The sequence below is a fragment of the Acomys minous genome (genome assembly GCF_964271855.1).
Source record: "Acomys minous genome assembly, chromosome: 12".
NCBI classification, from domain to species: Eukaryota; Metazoa; Chordata; class Mammalia; order Rodentia; family Muridae; genus Acomys; species Acomys minous.
Genome location: NC_140493.1, coordinates 73,036,169 through 73,059,388, shown reverse-complemented (window position 1 = coordinate 73,059,388; position 23,220 = coordinate 73,036,169). Strand labels below are relative to the sequence as shown.

Below are 23,220 nucleotides of genomic sequence, written 5' to 3'. Positions count from 1 at the left end.
TTGTTGAATGTTAAGAAATGGCGTATATGAAAGCTGGAGGAAGAAGGATAAACATCTTTTAAATTATAATGTTAAAAACATGTAGCAGTTTCTCCTCTGTGGTTAGTTTAGGCCCTACCCTCTGTTTTCAGAGAAAAGGAAGTTCTGAGTAGGAATGCAAGGGTTGTCTCTTAACTTACTATTTTGTGTTTTTGTTGTTCTTGTTTGCTTTTTTTGAGATAAGCTTTCTGTTGTCTAGGCTGACTTTGAACAGGTTTTTTAGATGAAGATGATCTTAACTCTTCCTCCCTCTGAAGTGCCAACAATACAGACCTGTCACCCAGCTAATCTTACTGCTTAAGTATATTAAAGGCTAGAGATACACTTGGTTGTCAAGAAAGCAGATAATGTTCACAGCCATTCTATTCTGATATGCAAATCATTAAGAAAGCTCACTGGAAGCTGGGCATGATGGTGCACACCTTTTATCCCAGCACTTGGGAGGCAGAGGCAGGTAGATCTCTCTGAGTTTGAGGCCAGCCTGGTCTACAAAGTGAGTCCAGGACAGCCAAGGCTACATACACAGAGAAACCCTGTCTCAAAAAACCAAGAAGGAAGGAAGGAAGGAAGGAAGAAACCTCACTGGAAGCCGGGAGGTGGTGGTGCATGCCACCTAGCACTTGGGAGGCAGAGGCAGGTGGATCTCTGAGTTTGAGGCCAGCCTGGTCTATAGACGAAGTTCCAGGACAGCCAGGGCTACATACAGAAACCTTGTCCCCAAAAACAAACAAGCAAACAAACAAAAGGCTGGGCATGGTGACACCCACCTTTAATCCCAGCACTCAAGGCCAGCCTGATCTACAAAGAGAGTTCCAGAACAGCCAGGCCTTTTGCACAGAGAAACTCTATCTCGAAGATCCACCTACCTGCCTTTGCCTCCCGAGTGCTGGGATTTGAAAAACCAACGTTAAAAAAATAAAAGAAGAAGAAACTTCACTGGAGTCCTTGGTACTAAAAAGTGACTATCAAAGAAATGAACTCCCACTCTCTTGTTCAGTCACTCAGTACATATTTACTATGTATCAGAGATACTTCTAGGTCCGGTATTCTGAGTTCAGGGGAATGACCTTCACGATTTTACTCCAGCCCTGGTGCCTGATAAGTCGGGCATCACCCCTAAAAACAAAACACTCAAGAGAAGCCTAAGCCATCGCATTCATTTTAGAATTTTACCTTTGCTGTACTCTCGGTCGTTTGTGGTATTTCTATTGGTTTCTGCTTGTAAGGAGAGATGGCCCATCAAGGGTGCCAGCTGTCTACTCAGCCTAGCGACAGCAGTTCGTAGAGGACATCGCTGTAGTCTGAGGCCTAAGACTTTGGCAGATCCAGAAACTCTGCCTTTCATCAGTAAAGGGGCCAGTGTGAGGTACCAGAGAGCCTCTATAGTGAGAGCTGCCCGGGCTTTAGTCTGTTTGCAGTTCCAGTTCACTCTCTAAATTGACTCTTGCCTCTCTGGTGTCTTTCAGTAGGGTGATTGCTTTAGCCTCTAGGCATTGACCAACCCAAGTCTTTGCTCTCTCAGAGTACACGCTGAGATCCTAATTGTAGGACTGTTCGGTTAAGCCTCTACCCAGCTCTGGCCAGTACTTGCTACTAGAGCCATGGCCTGTGAATTGCAGCACCTTGGCCTTTAGACCAAGGTGCGATAAAAAAGCATGTTGTAAAGGTCTGGAGAGATGGTTAGTGGTTTAGAGTGCATACTGCTCTTGCAGAAGACCTAGGTTGTTTCCAGCACCCGTCAAGTGACTCACAGCCACATCCAGAGGATGCAATGCCCCTGCCTCCACCCATTCCACAGTACCTGCACTCACTTGCACATACCCACTGAACACATACATAGAACTAAAATGAATAAAATACGTGAAATAAAAAGAACACACATGAAAGACTGAGGTGCACGCACGTTACCACTTCAGCAGTTCTTCGGTCATTTCTAGGGTCACAACTAAGTTGATTCTCATAAGTTGCCATGTTTTTTTCTCCAGGATTAAAATGTTTGGGGAATGGTGGTGCACCGGGCTGTGGTGGCCCACGCCTTTAATCCCAGCACTCGGGAGGCAGAGGCAGGTGGATCGCTGTGAGTTCGAGGCCAGCCTGGTCTACAAAGTGGTCCAGGACAGCCAAGGCTAACACAGAGAAACCCGGTCTCGAACACCCCCCCCCCAAAAAAAAGAGTTTAGAGCTGGGTGTGGTGGTGCACGCCTTTAATCCCTTTAGTCGGGAGGCAGAGGCAGGTGGGTCGTGTGAGTTTGAGGCCAGCTTGGTCTCGAAAGTGAGTCCAGGACAGCTAAGGCTACACAGAGAAACCCTGTCTCGAAAAACAAAAAACAAACAAACAAAAATTTAGAGGAGGAGGAGACGACAAATTCCATGCTAGCTTCAGGGACCTAGTGAGACCCTGTCTCACAACAGTGTTTGGAATATCACACATATGCACCTGAATAACTGATGATCTTTTTTTTCTGAGATATGTAGCTCTGGCTGTTCTGGAATTTACTATATAGATCATGTTAGGTTGGCTTCGAACTCACAGAGATCCACTTTTTTTTTTTTAATAATTTTTATTTAATTTTAATTTATATGCGTTGATTTCAGATCTTGGAGTTACAGACAGTTGTGAGCTGCCATGTGGGTGCTGGGAATTGAACCTGGGTCCTTTTGGAAGAGCAGGCAGTGTTCTTAACCACTGAGCCATCTCTCCAGCCCCCCAGAGATCCACTTTTTTTTTTTGAGACAGGGTTTCTCTGTGTAGCCTTGGCTGTCCTGGACTCACTTTGTAGACCAGACTAGCCTTGAACTCACAGCAATCCACCTGCCTCTGCCTCCCGAGTGCTGGGATTAAAGGTGTGCGCCACCACCGCCCGGCTCAGAGATCCACTTTTTAAAGGCTTGCCTCAACATCTCCCTGAATGAATAATTGATGATCCTAAGCCAATTCTCCTGCATATGTCTTCTGAATAGTTTGTATTATCAATCCATGCCATCACTCTGGCTAGCATCTTTTAGTATCTATAATGTGGCCAGTCAGTGAATAGGTTTTCTTTTTTTCTTTTTGGTTTTTCAAGACATGGTTTCTCTGTGTGTAGCCTTGGCTGTCCTGGACTCACTTTGTAGACCAGGCTGGCTTCAAACTCAGAGAGATCTGCCTGCCTCTGCCTCCTGAGAGCTGGGGTTGGTTAAAGGCGTGTACCACCACGCCCAGCATGTGTTTATTTATTTATAATATTTGTGTGCGTGTGTGTGTTTCTTTCTTTTGTTGGTTGGTCTTTGAAGTGTGGTCTGATTCTTTCTCTGATGGGTCTAGAACCCACTGTGCAGTGCAGTGGTTTAGTCTAAAGAGTGCTGGGAGCCGGGCGGTGGTGGCACACGCCTTTAATCCCAGCACTCGGGAGGCAGAGGCAGGCGGATCACTGTGAGTTCGAGGCCAGCCTGGTCTACAAAGGTAGTCCAGGACAGCCAAGGCTACACAGAGAGACTGTGTCTCGAAAAACCAAAAAAAAAAAAAAAAAAAAACCAAAAAAAAAAAAAAAAAAAGAGTGTGGGGATGCCACCGACACAGAGCTTTGCTTTTGTGTTTGAAGCAAGGTCTCACTGAGCTGCCTTCCTGGGCTCAGAAGATCCTCCTGCCCTAGCCCTGTTAGTAGCTGTGTCTGACATAGTGTTATGTTATGCCTAGCTTACTATTTTTAGATAATTGATTTCATATCACTTTGAGGATTTAATTAGTATCCTTGTTACTGTTTTTCTGTGTAATACCAGGTTCTCTATAGATCTTTATTCCCACAGGATTTGAGAACACACAGCAAACTAAAGACTCATGAAGAAAAACAGATTATTTCAGAAAACCAAGACAGGAAGTCTTAGTAGCTCAGTGAAGAGAAGAAAAGCTGTTATTGCTGCTTTTATCTCTCACTTCCCCTTCTGTTACCATTTTCAAAACAGAGCAGGAATCTCTTTAGATGTAATTTGGTACAGCAGTAACGCTGTTACAGTACCCTAAGAAAACATCTAGATCTAAAGCTAATCTAGGGAAAGCTAAGAACAAATAAAACAATTGAAAAAAACCTATAATTACAGTCACAGACAGCTGTGATTAACATTTTGATGTATCTGTCAATGCATATTCTACAGAGGTGAGAAACTGCTGTGTATTTAATATGTATCTAATATTTTTCTTTTGATTAACAGTATAAGTATTAAGAATATTTTCTAGCCCAGTGGTGGCACATGCCTTTAATCCCAGCACTTGGGAGGCAGAGGCAGGCAGATCGTTGTGAGTTCAAGGCTAGCTTGGTATACAAAGTACGTCTAGGTCAGCAAAGGCTACACAGAGAAACCCTGTCTGAAAAACCCCCAAAACAAACAAACAAAAATAAAAAACAGAGAGAGAGCGAGGGAGAGAGAGAGAATGAGAATGAATATTTTCCAGCCAGGCTTGATGGTGCAGGCCTTTAACCCCAGCACTGGAGAGACATAGACAAGAGGACATGTATAAGTTCAAGGCTAGCCTGGTCTACAAAGCCAGAGCTACAGAGAGAGACCCTGTCTCGGGGAAAGAAGAAGAAGGGGAAAAAAAAAAAAAAAAGGAATATTTTCCCAGGCTTGGGATTTAGCTCAGTAGCCAAGTATATTATGCAAACATTCTACCAACAGAGATTCGTTACCAGTTCACAAATGGCCTGTATTTCATTTATTTATTTTTTGTTTGTTTGTTTGTTTGTTTGAATGATTGATATAGGGTTTCTCTGTGGGTAGCCCTGGCTATCCTAGAACCTATTCTTAGACCAGGCTGGCCTCTAACTCAGAGATCCTCCTGCCTCTACCTCTCAGTGCTGGGATTAAAGGGATGTGTTACCACTGACCAGCCTATATATACACATGTACTTTCTTTTATTTTTTTATTTTTATTTATTTGTTTATTTATTTTTTGGTCTTTTGAGACAGGGTTTCTCTGTGTAGCCTTGGCTGTCCTGGACTCGCTCTGTAGACCAGGCTGGCCTCGAACTCACAGCGATCCCCCTGCCTCTGCCTCTCGAGTGCTGGGATTAAAGGCGTGCGCTACCAGGCCCGGCTCTATTTTTTTGTTTTTTTGATACAGAGTTTCTCTGTAGTAGCCTTTGTAGACCAGGCTGGCCTTGAACTCAGAGAGATTTGCCTGTCTCTCCGTCCAGCAACTGACATGTAATTTTTTTGGGGGGGGGGTTTTGAGACAGGGTTTCTCTGTGTAGCCTTGACTGTCCTGGACTCACATTGTAGACCAGGCTGGCCTCGAACTCACAGTGATCCTCCTGGCTCTGGCATGCACCACTACGCCCAGCCACATGTACATTCTTAAAATTATTTATTTTGAGAGAGAAAGTACGTGTGTGTGTGTGTGTGTGTGTGTGTGCGCGCGCGCAGCGCGCGCAATGTCTGTGTACCACATTCGTGCATCCTCTATTGAGGCCAGAAGAGGGTGTTAGGGCCATTGGAACTGGAGTTAAAACTGTGAGTGAGCTGCTTGCTATAGGTGTGAGGAGCTGAACCCAGGTACTTCAGAAAGAGCAGTGAGGTCTTGTAGCTGCTGAGCCTCCCTCCAGTCCATATTCATGTTATGTCTTTTTATTTTATGTATATGGTGTTTGCCTGCATATCTGTGCATTGTGTGCATCCTGTGCGTGTGGAGACCAGAAGAAGGTGTCTGATGCTGCAGACCTGAGTTACAGATGGTTGTCAGCACCATGTGGGTCCTGGGGGCTGAGCCTAGCTTTTCTCCAAGAGCAGCATGTGTTCTTAACCACAAACCATCTCCACGGTCCCCATCATATATATAATTTTGATAGAGAAAAACTACACTTATTTTAAAACTGAAAGTGCAGGTAATTTGCTTTCTGAAAAGTCCATCAAATGTAGGGTAATCTGTTATTGAGGGTTATTGGCGAGCCATTAGTTATTGCTATTATGTTATTATCCTTTTTAGTCAGGAGAGAGAGCAAAATTTGACTTCTCTGATTTTCAGTTTCCTTATCTGTAAATGAAGGTAAAATATAGTGCTGACTTTACCTGTCCAGTGTGGGAATTAAAATAAGTCCAGCTGGGCTTGGTCGTGTAGCCTTTAATCTCAGCACTTGGGAGGCAGAGGTAGTTGGATCTCTGTGAGTTTTAGGCTAGCCTGGTTTACGTAGAGAGTTTCACAACCGCCAGGGCTACTTAGAGAGGCTGTCTCAAAAAACAAAACAAAACCAAAAAGTAAATAAAATGAGAAGTACTGGAGGCTGGAGAGATGGCTCAGAGGTTAAGAGCACTGCCTGCTCCTCCAGAGGTCCTGAGTTCAATTCCCAGCAGCCACATCTATCATGAGATCTAATACTCTCTTCTGGTGTGCAGGCATACATGCAGGCAGAAGACTGAATAAATAATAAATAAATAAATCCTTATTAAAAAAAAAAAAAAGAAGTGCTGTGGCCCCTGAGATGGCTCAGCAAGGACAGTGCTGCAGCACACGCCAGAGGACATGAGTTTCATCCCTGGAACATGTGTTGATAGGTGGGAGGAGAGAGTAAGCCCTCAAGGTTGTCTTTTGACCTTCACATGTGTACTGCGGCACACCTGTCCACATCCATCATGCACACACAGAATAATAAACAAAAAATTTAATGGGATATTTAAAGTGTTTAGCATAATGCCCAGGACATGTTAGTTACAATAAAAACTACTAAAGATTGCTATTGAAGATGATATCTCTTGCTTTTACTGACAGCTCATTATTTATTTATTTATTTTTAAAGATTTATTTGTTTATTATTTATACAGTATTCTGCCTGCATGACAGAAGATACTAGATCACATTATAGATGGTTATGAGCCACCATGTGGTTCCTGGGAATTGAACTCAGGACTTCTGGAAGAGCAGCCAGTGCTCTTAACCTCTGAGCCATCTCTCCAGCCCCAACAGCTTATTTTTTAAATGTCTGCTGTGTTTTCCCCAACAAAATGTCCTTTTGGAATTCTGGTGGTAGTTTTTGGCTGTCTATTTCTATAAGAACTTAATATTTTTTAATACAGTTACTGGTAAGCAAAACTTTCTATCTCTTTTCCAAAATGAAAGTTCTTGGTTTGTGAGGTAGGTTGGCTTGAAACTTGTGGTATTCCTGTCTCGGGCCCTGGGATGCTGTGATTGTGAGTGTGTGCCACCATGCCCAGTAGAATGCGTTTTTTGTTTTTTTTTTTAAGGCCAAGATCATGCCTTATTCTTTTTTTTTTCCTTATTCATTTTTACAACCTCAATTTCTGGCATATAATAGACCTCAGTAAACATATGAATGAAGGCCTTTATATAAATGTTGTGGGTGCACTTTTGCATAGCTCCTTCTTAGACTGTAATCCTGATTTTATGCATTCTCTTCGTTAATGCAGTTAACCGAGAGTTAAGCTTCTGTCTCATCATGTGGTTTAGTTATGTCCTGCTGTATAATAAACTGCCAAAGTTCACCAGCTCAGGAGCAAAGATTGAGGTTCTCTGGTGTGGCCCACTCATATCCTAAGGCTGAGGAAGGAGGATTCCTAGGAGTATTGGGCCAGCCTGGGCTATATCAGTTTCAGGCCAAGGCTACACACTGATACTCTTTAAGCCCTCTCTCCCCACAAAGAAAAAGCAATCATTTCTCCTCAACAGTTCTGGAATTTAAGTGGGGCTATATTTGGCAGTTCTGGTTTTACTCGGCAAAACTTTTGATACTACTGTCGGATTACAGTGAGTGGCCAACGTAGAATGTTTACTCTCCTTTTCAGAGCCTTTGTATTAGGGCTCCAGGAGAGGCCTAACGACTTTGACGTCAACCTAGTCTTCCTCTTTCCCTTTCTCCCCACCTGCCTTCCCCAACCTTTTCTGTCTTTCCCCTTGTCTGCCATGACAATCACACTTTCATAGTGCGCCAAGGACTCCAAAAGCACCATTCGCCAGGTCTTAAGAGTGAGGCCTGGAAATAGCGTGGTAGTAGTTTCATGAAACTGCTATGAGCATGTGACTGTTGTTGTCAACTCTAGGTAGGGAGGACTGTGCTAGTCCTGGAATTTCATAAAGTGTTTCCGGGAGCACTGATGTAGCAGACTACCATATCACGGCATATACTTCTTCTTTTTGAAACATTTCTAAAAAGCCAGGCATGGTGGCATGTGCTCTTATCTCAGCACTCAGGAGACGGAGGCATGGAGAGTTCTGTGAATTGGAGACCAGCCCTACTTAGTGAGTTTCAGGATAACCTAGGCTATGGAGATATGAAGGGGGAGGGGAGGAGGAAGAGAGAGAGAGAGAGAGAGAGAGAGAGAGAGAGAGAGAGACACACAGAGAGAGACAGAGAGAGAGAGACGCTCTATATCTAAAAATAATTTTTGTCTCTCTGTGCAGCCCTGGCTGTCCTGGACTCCCTTTGTAGACCAGGCTGGCCTCGAACTCACAGAGATCCGCCTGCCTCTGCCTCTGCTGGGATTAAAGGTGTGCGCCACCATGCCTGGTGCCGTGTATATTCTTAAATCTGCTTTGCTACAAACAGATATTGTCCCAGATCAGTGGTTCTCAACTTTCCTAATGCTGTGACCCTTTAATGCCGTTCTTAATGTTGTGGTGATGCCCAACCATAAAATTATTTTTGTTGCTAATTCATAACTGTAATTTTGCTACTGTTAGAATCTTCATGTAAGTATCCGTGTTTTCCAGTGGTTTCAGGTGACCCCTGTAAAAAGGTCATTTGACCCTCAAAGGGGTCACAGCCCGTAGGTTGAGAACCTCTGTTCTAGATGGCCAGGCGGCAGTTGAAAGTTGACAGTTGTTAAATACATTATGATTTATGCAGAGTGCACGAAGCCGTGGTTGGATCCATAGCACCACATAATGTCTGTGTAATCCCAGCACGTGGGAAGAGCGTCAGTTCAAGGTCATTTTTGAGTGAGCTGCATAGCAAGTTGAGTGCCAGTTTGGAATACATCTAGAAAAAAAAATTAGACGGTAGAATAGAAAGTGTCTTCAAACAGTACTGCATTTGCTGGTTTTCCTAGGAGCCATTTATTTATCAACATTGTTTCATAGTCTAGCACTGGCCAGCCTGGGACCGAATGGACCTGGCTCTTGCCTCTGCCTCTCAAAAAACCTAAATAAATAAATAAAGTCAAGGCTATGTACTTGATTACTTATATGGTTGGATTAATGTTGACTGAGCTTTAAATTAGGAACTATTTTTAGAAGACGAAAATAATCTAAGGCAAAAGCAGGTTTGAATTATCAGTGGTTGGTATTCTGCGAACAGAAGACTTCAGATTTATAGTGAGTACACAGGAGGCACGGTTAGAAATGGGTTTTCCTACCCACAATCCTCTCTGCTGATGCTTACATACTTCCCTCTCCCCCCCCCCCCCCCAGGTTCTGAAACAAAAACAACATAACATGGGCTTGCAACGTCTGGGGGAGCTTCTGACCTCTTTCTAAAGAGGAAATTGACTTTACCTAACCAGTGCACTTCCTGCAAGCACTGTATCCGTTAAAGGCCCTTAGAGCGAGGTCTGAAATGCAGCACAGCGCTGACTTGATGACTGTGTGCTCCCTGTACTGCGTTTATAAACCAGCTGTGGCCTTCAACAATGCAGGCTCTGGGGCTGGGAGTTAGCTCAGTTGAGAGAGTACTTGGCTAGCATGCCGGGCATGGGGCACCCTACCTGTAATACCAGTGTTGGCGAGATGGAGGAAGGAGGATCGGAAGTTCAAGGTCAGCTTAAGCTACAGATGAGTTTGAGGCTTGGTATCCATGAGATCTTATGAAAACAACAACCAAAAAATGCCGCAGTCTGGAGCCCAATATGGTGCATTGCTAACACTATAAAAATCAGAAGGCATTCTTTCTGTAGTTTTTCCTTTATTTTTTGGTTATTAAGACAGGGTTCCTTTGTGTAGCCTTGGCTGTCCTGGATTCACTCTGTAGGCCAGGCTAGCCTCAAACTCAAGAGATTTGCCTGCACCTCCACCTTGGAAGGGAAACTGTGCGCGCGCATGTGTATATGTATGTACTTCTAACACTCTGGTCAAGAGAAAGCTGGTGGGGGCTGCAGAGATGGCTCAGAGGTTAAGAGTACTGTCTGCTCTTCCAAAGGTCCTGAGTTCAATTCCCAGCAACCACATGGTGGCTCACAACCATCTACAACATGTGGCTTTATAATAACTCAGTGGTGGAATGCTTGTCCAGCCTGTGTGAGGCCCTAGGGTCAACCCCAGCATAGCACACAATGTTTTTAATGAGTGGGAGATGATTGTCGTGTGGTACAGTTAGGTGATTATGAACAGTGCCTATGCTTTAACTTCTTTTTTTGTTTTTGTTTTTGTTTTTGTTTTTTTCCGAGACAAGGTTTCTCTGTGTAGCCTTGGCCATCCTGGACTCACTTTGTAGACCAGGCTGGCCTCGAACTCACAGAGATCCGCCTGCCTCTGCCTCCCAAGTGCTGGGATTAAAGGCAGGCGCCATCACGCCCGGCCTAACATTTTTTTAGATTCTAAATTTGAGTTTTTGTGTTCTTTTTAGATAAAGGAGAGTGCTTCGCAGACAAGAGATGTCCTCAAGCAGCATTTTAGTGATTTAAAAGGAACCCTTGGGAAACTGTTGGATGAGAGATTGGTGACGCTTTTGCAAGAGGTGGACACCATTGAACAGGAGACGATTAAACCACTGGATGACTGCCAGAAGCTCATCGAGCATGGCGTCAACACTGCGGATGACCTGGTCCGAGAAGGTGGGAGTCCAGGGAACCCCTCACATCCTTACGTTCTGATTGACACCAGCCAGTTTCTCAGGCCGCTAGCGGGCTTCTTACCGTCTGGGATGTTTCTGTCTTGAAGTAGTTTATAATACAGGACCACAGATGAAATGTGAGGAGCCTAGTCTAAGTATAATCAAAATATTGACTGGAACCATTTGTAAAACAAAGAGTGATTGTTACAGAAGGTTCTATGATCATGGTATCTAATTCACAATTTTTTTTTTTCCTGGGACAAAGTTTCTTTATGTAATTATGGCTGTCCCCGAACTTACCCTGAAGTCCAGATCTGCCTGGCTATGCCTCTCCAGTACTGGGATTAAAGGCAATGTACCACCAATGCCCTGCTTAACTATTTTTTTTGAAGGGGTTACGCATTACATTTAAAAAACTGCATTCTGTCTGTGGCACTCTGCATGCCACACGATAAGCATAGAGTCAGAGGACAGCCAGCTGAGTTGGCTCTCCACTTGTATTGTACGTATCCCGTTGACAGAGCTCAGATCAAGATGGCTTGGCGGCAAGTACCTTTCCCCGCCGAGCCGTCTTACTGGCTCATGTGTTACGTTTTCAATCGCTTATTCAACATGTAATTTCAAATTCACTTTCACAGCTTTTGATAAGTTTTTGTATATTTACTGTTTTGTTTTGTATTTTTGAGACAGAGTCTCCTAGTATTGTGCAAACAGCCGTGAATGAATTCTCGGCACTCCACCCAAGTGAGCAGCATGGGTGCTGGGCTCACTGGTGTCAGCCGTCCGTCACACCTCCCTTCACTTTGAGTTCTTCTGTTGCAGTACGTAGGCAGGCTTACTTGCTGTGGCTCAGTCCCACGGAGGTCTAGTGGTGCGTGCCTGTCTCCTTCCTTGATGCTGGCCTTCCTTCCTCCAGGGCAGGCGTTTGCTAGGTATAGCAAATAAAAAGATGGCAGTTCTGCTCTTTGGGGTTTGTAATTCGTGGGAGTCTTGCTGAATAATATCTAAAATCTTACTACAGAACAAAAGAGTCTGTCTGGGGAAGTCTGGGACAGCCCCGTGTGGGAGTTCTGCAGAAGCTTGAGGAAATTCATTAAGCAGAAGAAAAAGAGGTGGCAGAAGTAACTTCGGGAGTGGAGCAGATGTCACAGATCTGTGTCAGTGAGAGTTATGTAACCAGCTTGGCCCAGGCCTCATGAGTGCTGTGTAGCTAATTGTAAGCCTCAGTGAGACATGTTTATTTTTTACTGACATAATAGTGCCTTTGAGAACATTCTTTTTAGCAGAACCACAGAGCTTCTTCCCCTGGAGGCTGTAAATTTGGACACAGACCCAGAAGCAGGCCAGCACAGGGCAGGAGGGTGCACACCCATCACATTGAGGGCAGTGCTTTCATTTTTGAAAATAAATCCTTTGAGGCATGTACTTGTTTGTCATAGCATTTAATGCTTGAGTCTTTTTTTTTCTTAATAATTCAGAAATATTTTTAATTTTAAACTCTTTCCTCTTTCTCCCAAGAGATAAAAGCTTCTCTATGTATTTTTTAATTTATTAAGTTTTTTCATTTTGTTTATATAACTGTTTTGCCTGCTTATATGTGTGCACCACAAACATGATTGGTGCCGATGGAGACCAGACCCCTGTAAGCAGGGTTACAAATACTTGTGAACCACCATATGGGAGGCAAACCTAAGCCCTCTGCAAGAACAATTGCTCTTAATCTCTGAACCATCTTTCCAGTACCCACTTGTTTTGTTTTGTTTTTGTTTTTTGAGACAAGGTCTCTCTGGGTAGCCTTGGTCATCCTGGACTCACTTTGTACACCAGGCTGGCCTCGAACTCACAGCGATCCGCCTGCCTCTGCCTCCCGAGTGCTGGGATTACAGGCATGCGCCACCACGCCTGGCTCCCCACTTTTTTTTTTTTAAATACAGAGCCTCATAACCCAGGCTGGCTTGAATTTTGTATTAGCTAAGGGTGGCCAGAGTCACCTTGCTTCTACCTCTCAAGTGCTAGAGTCCTTGAGGCAGCGTTCAGTATGTTGTTTTTCTTTTAGTAAAGAAGGTCATTCTGTCAGAATACTTGAGTTGGGGCTGGCAAAATGGCTCACTGAGTAAAGGTACTTGCTACCAAGCCTGATGACCTGAGTTTGATCTTGGTGGAAGGAGAGGACCAAGTCCTGTAAGTCATCCATCCCCTGACTTTCGCTCACAGGCCATGGTGTGCATGCCCCCACACATATAAATACACAGACACAGAAAATCAGTACGTGTATGCATAATTTAAAAAAGAAACCTGGGCTGGAGAGATGGCTTAGAGGTTAAGCGTGCTACCTGCTCTTCCAAAGATCATGAGTTAAATTCCCAACAAGCACATGGTGGCTCACAATCATCTATGATAGGATCTGGTGTCTTTTTCTGGCATGCAGGCCAGAACACTGTATACAGAATAAATGAATAAATAAATCTTTTAAGAAAAAAAAACCCCGGGAGGCAGAGGCAGGTGGATTGCTGAGTTCGAGGCCAGCCTGGTCTACAACCCGAGTCCAGGACAGCCAAGGCTACACAGAGAGACACTGTCTCGAAAAACAAAAACAAAACCACCAAACACCATTAGTAACTCCAGGGTGCATTCTGATAATATAACAGTGTCCTTCATCATTGTCTAGGATGTAGAGGTTGGCCATTTTCTTTCTTTCTTTCTTTTTTAATATTTGTTATTTATACAGTGGTCTTATGTACATCTGCAGGCCAGAAGAGGGTGTCAGCTTACAATACACATGATTGTAAGCCACCATGTGGTTGCTGGGAATTGAACTCATGACCTCTGGAAGAGCAGTCAGTGTTCTTAACCTCTGAGCCATCTCTCCAGTCCGAGGTTGGCTGCTCTGTTGGGTAATTTCTGATCCAATATATAGTGCCCTTTTAAGGGAACCTGACTGCACTGTTTGACTTTCTAATTTTTTTGAGACAGGGTCACATTATATATCACAGGCTTGTCTCAAGCTCAAATTTATTCTTCTGCCTCAGCCTCATAAGTGCTAGTATAAGAGGCACGCACCTCCTTAGTTGGCATCATTTGGCTGTTTAAGATCCTAGGTCTTAGCCAGATGTGGTGGCGCACGCCTGTAATTCCAGCACTCAGGGAGGCAGAGGCAGGCAGATCTCTGTGAGTTCAAGGCCAGCCTGGTCTACAAAACAAGTCTAGGACAGCCAAGGGTACATAGAGAAGCTCTTTCTGTTCTTTGTTCCTGAGCTAGGTGTGGTAGCGCACGCCTTTAATCCCAGCACTTGAGAGGCAGAGGCAGGCTGATCTCTGTGAGTTCGAGGCCAGCCTGGTCTACAAAAAGAGTTCCAGGACAGCCAGGGCTACACAGAGAAACCCCGTCTCGGAAAACAACAGCAACAACAAAACTTTGTTCCTGTTACCACTGACAAAAAGGAGCCAAAAGTGTGTGGTGGCTCACCCCTGGAATCCCAGGAGTCAAGAGTTGGAGGCAGAAATATCTTGTGATTTGAGGCCAGCCTAGTCTCCATAACAAGTTTCAGGCCAACCAAGACTAATATAGTGGTATTTTACCTCAAAAAAGTCAGAAAAGGGCTGGCCAGGTGGCTCACTGGGTGACGGAGCTTGGTGCCAGGCCTGACAGGTGACATAGGTCCCCGACACACTCACATGGTAGAAAGATCTAACTCCCACAAGCTGCCCTCTTGATTCCCACGAGTAAACTATCTTCCCCAGTTAATTAATTAATTAATATAAGAAAATAAAGCCGGGCGTGGTGGTGCACGCCTTTAATCCCAGCCAGCACTCGGGAGGCAGAGGCAGGTGGGTCGCTGTGAGTTCAAGGCCAGCCTGGTCTACAAAGCGAGTCCAGGACAGCCAAGGCTACACAGAGAAATCCAGTCTCAAAAAAACCTAAAAGAAAAAGGAAAAAGAGCCGGGCGTGGTGGCGCACGCCTTTAATCCCAGCACCTGGGAGACAGAGGCAGGCGGATCGCTGTGAGTTCGAGGCCAGCCTGGTCTACAAAGCAAGTCCAGGACAGTCAAGGCTACACAGAGAAACCCTGTCTCGAAAAACCAAAAAAAAAAAAAAAAAAAAAAGAAAGAAAAAAAAAGAAAAAGGAAAAAGAAAGAAAGTAAAGGATGAACCCTCCCCCCCAGAGAATTGATATAGAAGACTGAGAAAATGTCCCCGGCCTTCTGCCAGGTTTCTGAGCTGGATTTGCAATTGTAGAACAGACTCTTTGCCAACCCCTTTTCTCTCTGGCTTACCAAGTCATTTTGAGAGTTTGATTGTATGTCACCTGGGAATTAATTTTCAACAAAGCAAGAAATCTACGGAGGACATTGGTTGTGTTGGCTACTGTACAGTAATGACTTTAAAATGTGCCTTTACTCAGCTGGCTTCTTGCCCTCCGCTGTAGGTGAGATCGCCATTCTTGCTGGTACAGAGGTGCAGAGTGATAAACTATGGAGCTTTACCAAAAAGGCCTCGCACATTCAGCTGGACAGGTAAAGGCTTGCTCCTGCCTGGACTCGCTTCTTCCCCGTCTTCTGCACTCTGACTACAGGAAACAGAATCTGTTTTAAAGGTCTTACTGCCCGTTGTCATCTCTGCTCGTGTTCAGCCGTTGTGGTTGAAGTCTTTGATGTAGTATTGTTACACATCTTTTTCAATTCCGGTAGATAAAAGAATTGTTAAATTCTGAAACTTCCAAAGCAGCACATGATGACTCTAGAGCAATACATAAGAAGTTGTCATGGTTTCTGCACACACACACACACACACACACACACACACACACACACACAAAATACATTTTGCGTGCCTTATTGAGGTCTTTTGATACAAACTCAGCAGTTGTGAGTTTATTGACTTGGTCTTTTTTTCCCTTCGCTGTGTATGTAGCCTCTGGCTTGTAACTCTCCTGTCTCAGCCTCCCGAGTGCTGGGATTGTGAGCATGCACTACCACACAGCTTCCATTTTTTGTCTTGCTTATAATTATTTGGGAAGAGAATCTTTATGTAATGTAAAGAGGAAGGCCCCTGACATCAAAGGCTTCTTAATTATTTGCTGAGGCCTTTAGGATTCTTCCAACGTGTGACCAGTCTAAAATAGTCCTTGCATTTTGATCTCCGGGTTAAGCCTTAAACACTCACACTTTGTTTCCTCAGCTTGCCAGAAGTGCCTTTGCTAGTGGATGTGCCCTGTTTGTCGGCTCAGCTGGATGACTCCATTCTCAACATAGTGAAAGACCACATTTTTAAGCATGGAACAGTAACTTCCCGCCCTCCGGTACAGATTGAAGAATTAATAGAGAAACCTGGAGGCATCATAGTGCGCTGGTGTAAGGTGTGTGCTGAGTTGCAGAAGTAGTTTCAACATTATGGGTTTGTAGTTGTTAGATTTTTGTTTTGTTTTGTTTTGTTTAATTTTTTTGGTTTTTCGAGACAGGGTTTCTCTGTGTAACCATGGCTGTCCTGGACTCACTTTGTAGACCAAGCTGGCCTCGAACTCACATCGATCCACCTGCCTCTGCTTCCAGAGTGCTGGGATTAAAGGCGTGTGCCATCATGCAAGATTGTTTTTTATTAACTAGTATTTTCTTCTCTTTCCAAACAAAAGTCCCCCCAGCCCTTTTCCACTTTTAATCCCAGTACTCAGGAGGTAGACACAGGTGGATCTCTGTGAGTTTGAGGCTCGATTGGTCTGTATATTGGTCTAAAGCCAGCCAGGACTACATACTACTCTGTCTCAAAACAAACAAAAACTGATGACACAAATATTTCTGAAGTTTTGTTACACTTGGTATTGCTTAGGATTTTGTTCTTTTAAATATATATACTTTTCATATAGACATATATTTAATATATATTCTTTAAATTAATATATGTAAGTTACTATATTTTACTCATACACACACACACACACACACACACACACACACACACACACTACTATATTTTAACTAGAAACCATGTCCTAATTAGCCATTGTATCTTGGCTGTTGATAAATCATCAGGGCCAGCAACATAGCTCAATAGGTAAAGGTACTTGCCACCAAGCCTGGTGAGTTTGATCTTAGGGATCCACATGTTGAAAAGAGAGAACTAAGCCAGGTATGGTGGTCCAGGTCTTTAACCCTGGCACCTGGGAGGCAGGTGGATCTCTAAGTTCAAGGCCAGCGCAGTGTAAGAGTAAGCTCCAGGGCAGCCAAGGCTACACAGAGAAACCCTGGTGTGCATAGCCACTGTCTTCACCAGTACTTAGGATTGTGAGACTTACACTTTGCCCAAGCGCTATTTCATTGTGGTTCATGCTTGTGGTCTTGGCTGTCCTGGACTCACTTTGTAGACCAGGCTGGCCTCGAACTCACAGTGGTCTTTGCTTTTGTGGGTTTCTTCTTTCTTCCACCCTTTTTCTTCCATCTTTTCCATCCCCTAACACTAGGTAAGAGAAGAAAAAGGACAGAGAGGAAAGGAAAGAGACCCCTGAGTAAAGTCAGGGGTTGGAAAGAGGTGGATATGATCGTTAGGCCACTTCCTGCTGATTGGGGCCATGCAGCTCCTTGGGCAAGTTTGGTCCTCACCAGCAGGGTGACTGATGTCTTCTTGTTTCTTCTTTGCTTGTGATACATAACAAACCACAACCAAAAACAACCAGCAACCCACCAACCTGGGTGCTAGCATTTTGAAAACTTCCAGAATTCCAAATATCACAGTCGCAGAAACTATCTGCAGCTGGCAAAATCACGCCTCTTTAGAGCATGAGGCAAATCATGGCCACCTGCTGTGGACAATCTGAAGCCGACCAACACATTCCCGTAATATTTCTGTTTTTCAAACTGAAACTCCAAAATTGTCACTACATTTTTCCTTTAAGTTTTTTCTGTTTTTGTTTTTTAATTTGAACTTGAGTTTGTCATGTAGCTGAGGTTGGCCTAGAACTTTCTGTGTAGCCGAGGCTGTGACTCAGTGGTAGAATGCTTGTCTATTACAAGGTACTGGGTTCAATCCTAGCACTATACACACAGAGAATAAATAACAATTTGGTGTGTGGCCGTGGCCAATTTCACACTTGTGATCCCCTTGCCTTATCCTTCCAAGTGCTGGGGTTATACCTTTGTGCCTCGGTTCAAATATTCTTTCCCTCATTTTCTTTTCTTTTTCTTTTTTATTTGTGTGTGTGATGTGGACATACATGCCACGTACTGGAGGGTACATGTGTGTGTGATGTGGACGTACATGCCACGTACTGGAGGGTACATGTGTGTGTGATGTGGACGTACATGCCACGCACTGGAGGGTACATGTGTATGTGATGTGGACATACATGCCACGTACTGGAGGGTACATGTGTATGTGATGTGGACATACATGCCATGCACTGGAGGGTACATGTGTGTGTGATGTGGACATACATGCCACGCACTGGAGGGTACATGTGTGTGTGATGTGGACATACATGCCACGCACTGGAGGGTACATGTGTGTGTGATGTGGACATACATGCCATGCACTGGAGGGTACATGTGTGTGTGATGTGGACATACATGCCACGCACTGGAAGGTACAGTCTTAGAGGAGTTGCCTCTCATATTCTACCATGTGAGTCTAGTGGATTGAACTCAGGTCTCCTGGCTGCGTCAGGCACCCTCCAGCTGAGCCATTTTTGAGACAGAATCACATGTAGTCCAAGCTACCCTTGAACTTACTATGTAGTTAAGGCTGAGCTTCTTGCCTAGTGTCCCAGCTGCTGTGATGAGAGGCAGTGTCACCACCCCCAGCTTCAGCATCCATAATATTAAAGACATTTAAAAATATATATATATATATATATAGTTTTTCAAGACAGGGTTTCTCTGTATGTAGCCCTGGTTGTCCTGGACTCACTATGTAGATCAAGATGGCCTCAAACTCACAGGGATTCTCCTGCCTCTGCCTTCCGAGTGTAGGGATTAAAGGCATGCGCCACCATGCCTGGCTCTCAAAAAAAATTTTTTTTAATGGTTTTTCCAGACAGGCTTTCTTGCCAGGTGTGGTGACGCATGCTTTTAATCCCATCATTCGGGAGGCAGAAGCAGGCAGATCGCTGTGAGTTCAAGGCCAGCCTGGCCCCACAGCGATCTCCCTGATTTACAAAGCAAGTCTAGGACAGCCAAGCCAAGGGTTTCTTTGTCTCGAAAAACCAAAACACAGGCTTTTTCTGTATAGCCTGGCTATCCTGGACTCACTTTGTAGACCAGGCTGACCTTGAACTAACAGAGCTCTGTCTGCGTCTGCCTCCCGAGTGCTGGGGTTAAAGGGGTTATTTTGTTTTGTAAAGGAGAAAGCTGGTAAGGTGGCCTGGCAGCCGAAGGCACTTGCTGTGAAGCCTGACAAACTGAGTTTAATTCCCAGCGCCCACACGGTAGGAAGGACTGACTCCTACAAGCTGTCCTCTGACTCACATGTTCTTTGTGGTACATAAGCCTAAGTATGTGTACGCACACACACAAGCCAGGCTTGGTGACATAGCATTGGGATGCCAAAGCGGGAGGATGGTAAATGCAAAGCCAGGCTCGGCAATAGTGTAGGACTCACTCTCGAAAGAAAGAGAAGCTACTGGGTATGGTAATGCATGCCTATAATCCTAGATTTTAGGAAGTTGAGGCAGAAAAATCACCATGAATTCAAGACCAGCCTGAGCTATGTATAGTGAGACCTGACCTCAGAAAAACCAAAAGGGGGAACTGGAGAGATGGCTCAGAGGTTAAGTACACTGACGGCTCTTCCAGAGGTCCTGAGTTCAACTCCCAGCAACCACATAGTAGCTCACAACCATCTATAATGAGATCTAATGTCCTCTTCTGGCACTGCACTGTATATATAATAAATTAAATTTTATTTCTTTCTTTCTTTCTTTCTTTATTTATTTATTTTTGGTTTTTTTGAGACAAGGTTTCTCTGTGTAGCCTTAGCTATCCTGGACTCAATTTGTAGACCAGGCTGGCCTCGAACTTACAGTGCTCCGTCTGCCTCTGCCTCGAGAGTGCTGGGATTAAAGGCGTGCGTCACCACACCCGGCTATAAATAAATTTTTAAAAAGAAAAAGAAAAATGGAACATTCTGGGGGAAGCATAGGCAACACGCTATCAGTATTTTCTTTCCTTCCCATTTTGTTTTGTTTGTTTTTGTTTTTCGAGACAGCGCTTCTCTGTGTAGCCTTGGTTGTCCTGGAACTCACTCTGTAGACTATGCTGGCCTCGAACTCACAGAGATCCGCCTTCCTCTGCCTCCCGAGCGCTGGGATTACAGGTGTGCGCCACCACACCCAGCCCTCAATGTCCCTGTTGGGTCTGTGGATTTTACTTAACTTAAAAATCTTTCTTTATAGGTGGACGATGACTTTACAGCCCAAGATTACAGGCTCCAGTTTCGTAAATGTTCTGCAAATCATTTTGAAGACGTGTATGTAGGTTCTGAAACTGAATTCATAGTGTTGCATATAGACCCCAATGTCGATTATCAGTTCAGAGTCTGCGCCCGAGGAGATGGCCGGCAAGAGTGGAGCCCGTGGAGCGTTCCGCAGACAGGTCATTCCACACTGGTGCCTCACGGTATGCACTCAGCCTGTCACACCTGAGACTCAGTGGGCTGTAGGAGGGGACCTTCTGGGCTGGGAGTGCTGAGCAGGTAACCACATTCCTAAGAATAACCCTGAACTGAGGGACCCAGGAACCTGCCTGTACTCAGATCACTTCGTGCAAATGGTTTACATCAAATCTTGCCTTGGGAGTTGAAGATGGAGCATCACCTAAAACCACACATTGAAAATGTTGCCTAGGATACTGATTTTTCCAGATTCTTGTAACAGTCTTATGAACTTGAAATTGTTCTGTCTCCTCTATTACTGTTTTAAAAGACATACCTGGTTACATATACAATTAGTATACGCTTATTATAGTTGTATTTTGTTTTGTTTTTGGGCTTTTTGTTGTTGTTTTTTTTTTTGTTTTGTTTTTTGTTTTTGTTTTTGTTTTTTTGATTTTTTTGATTTTTTGAGACAGGATTTCCCTGCATAGCCTTGGCTGTCCTGGACTCGCTTTGTAGACCAGGCTGGCCTCGAACTCACAGTGATCCACCTGCCTTTGCCTCCTGAGTGCTAGGATTAAAGGGGTGCGCCACCACACCTGGCTTTTTTTTTTCTTTCTTTTCTTTTTTTAATTTAAAGATTTGATTTAATCTTTATTTGTGTATATGTGTGTATTCACGCGTTTGCTGGTTTTATGTCGGCCACTGGGGTCATAGGTGGTTATAAGCTGACTGAAAGGGTTGTTAGGAATTGAACTTTGCTCCTCCACAAGTGTTCCTTACCACCGAGTTCTCTCCAGCTGTTTTGTTTGTTCGTTCCTAGCGTGGTGCTATGGCTTGCCCTCAGCTCCTTATACACGCTAATAGCTATGTGCTCTATTACAGAGCCTGTCTCCACCCCTTATTCATTCATTCTTAATCAGGTTGGGATAGCCTCAAACTATCAAATCTGAACATGATTTATTTATTTAGTTAGTTGTTTATTTTATTTTTTTTTTTTTTTGGTTTTTTGAGACAAGGTTTCTCTGTGTAGCCTTGGCTGTCCTAGACTCGCTTTGTAGACCAGGCTGGCCTTGAACTCACAGCGATCCGCCTGCCTCTGCCTCCCGAGTGCTGGGATTAAAGGCGTGCGCCACCACGCCCGGCCTTAGTTGTTTCTTTTAGATAGACGATAGCCATCATTTGACTTTTTTCAGATTGTACAGGAAGTTACCAAAATCTTTTTTGTAATTTGTGCATCTAACTTCAATACCCTGTTACTAAACCTTTTATTAAATTTACTCAGGGAGCTGGGCATGGTGGTGCATCCTTTTAATCCCAGCAGAGATAGAGGCAGAGACAGGCAGGTTGCCGTGAGTTCAAGGCCATCCTGGTCTACAAAGCAAGTCCAGGCTACGTGTAGAGAAACTCTGTCTCAAAAAACAAAAACAGAAAGTTTTTACCCAGGACTGAATCCTATTTAATAGGTCTGTATTCGGTATACCTTTGAAAAGACTAACAACATTTATTGCCTCCCCTTTTACAGAGTGGACAACTGGCTTTGAGGGCTACAGTCTGAGCAGCCGAAGAAACATAGCTCTCCGGAATGACGCTGAGTCCTCGGGTGTTCTCTACTCCAGTGCCCCCACCTACTTCTGCGGGCAGACGCTAACATTCCGGCAAGTAGACTGCCCGTGCCTGCCTGCCGGGCCCCTGTCAGTGCCATGCGTGTGTGGGCGTGCGTGGGTTGGATTCGACATACCCCAGATTCAGTCACTCACAGTGTCAGTTTGCCGAGGTTTTTATTGTTTTGTTTTATTGAAACAGGGTCTCACTCTATAGGCCTGGCTGGCCCAGAACTCACAAAGACTGGACTGGGCTCAAACTTAGAGAAATCTCTTGCTTCTGCCTTCCAAGTGCTGGGATTAAAGGTGTGCGCCACTACACCAAGCTTTCGGCCAGGGTTTCAGTTTTTCCCGTTTCAACTTCTCATCTGTGTCTGTGGGGTTTATAAGGTGCTCGGTACTTGATCTGCTTGTCTCTTTCGCTCGTGGTTGGTAGGGATAAATAGAAGGCCTCATGAAAATGCTTGTAAAAGTCAGAGGCCTGGGTTGTGGCCGTATAGACCTGTCACCCCAGGCCTCAAGGGTGGCCTCAGAGGCAGAGCAAGGCCGGGGGCCACAGGACACCCTGCTGTACAACAAGCAGCCCGGAGGCCACAGACTGTTTCCCCTGTTCTGAGAAGCAGCCCCCACACCATGCATGGAGCTCTTTGTAAAATACAGCTGAGAGCAGCTCCTGCCACCAGTTTCCATTACCTGCTCTTCTGTACAGGAAATCGGGAAGTGTTTCCTCCTTGTTAGCCGAGCAGTGTGTGCTGTGGTCGTATTTCTACCTAAGTAGCTCCTTGTAGAAGACCAAAGCCCAGATATTTTGCTTTGTTTTCTTTTATTTACTTCTGGCAAAGCCCATTTTTGATTTGAGCAATCAAGTGTATACCTGGTTTTTACCATGATCACTTCAGTGTAGCAAAATCTCCTCTAAGGTTTGAGTCTCAAGATTATTCATTACTGCTGGGCGGTGGTGGCGCACATCTTTAATCCCAGCACTCGGGACGAGGAGGCAGGCGGATCGCTGTGAGTCTACAAAGCGAGTCCAGGACAGCCAAGGCTACACAGAGAAACCCTGTCTTGAAAAGCCAAAAATAAATAAATAAATGAATGCTTTTAATTGCATGTGTGTGATTTGGAGGACACACACCTGTAGGAATCTGTTTTCTTTCCACCATGTAAGTCAGTTCCAGTCCAGTTTCTTAGGCTTGATGACCAGTATCTTTAGCCACCGAGCCATCTCACCAGCCTCATACGATAGGGA

At 44.5% G+C, this 23,220-nt stretch overlaps 1 protein-coding gene across 1 annotated transcript in view; it reads left to right on the top strand.

Moving 5' to 3' along the window:
• CRLF3 (cytokine receptor like factor 3) overlaps nucleotides 1–23,220 on the top strand; it is a 36,084-nt gene that overhangs the window by 3,729 nt on the left and 9,135 nt on the right. The window contains exons 2-6 of the mRNA XM_084750467.1: nucleotides 10,584–10,791; nucleotides 15,218–15,305; nucleotides 15,970–16,147; nucleotides 20,171–20,393; nucleotides 21,893–22,025. Of these exons, the coding sequence (XP_084606593.1) occupies nucleotides 10,584–10,791; nucleotides 15,218–15,305; nucleotides 15,970–16,147; nucleotides 20,171–20,393; nucleotides 21,893–22,025 (830 nt within the window). The remainder of the gene's footprint in view (nucleotides 1–10,583; nucleotides 10,792–15,217; nucleotides 15,306–15,969; nucleotides 16,148–20,170; nucleotides 20,394–21,892; nucleotides 22,026–23,220) is intronic.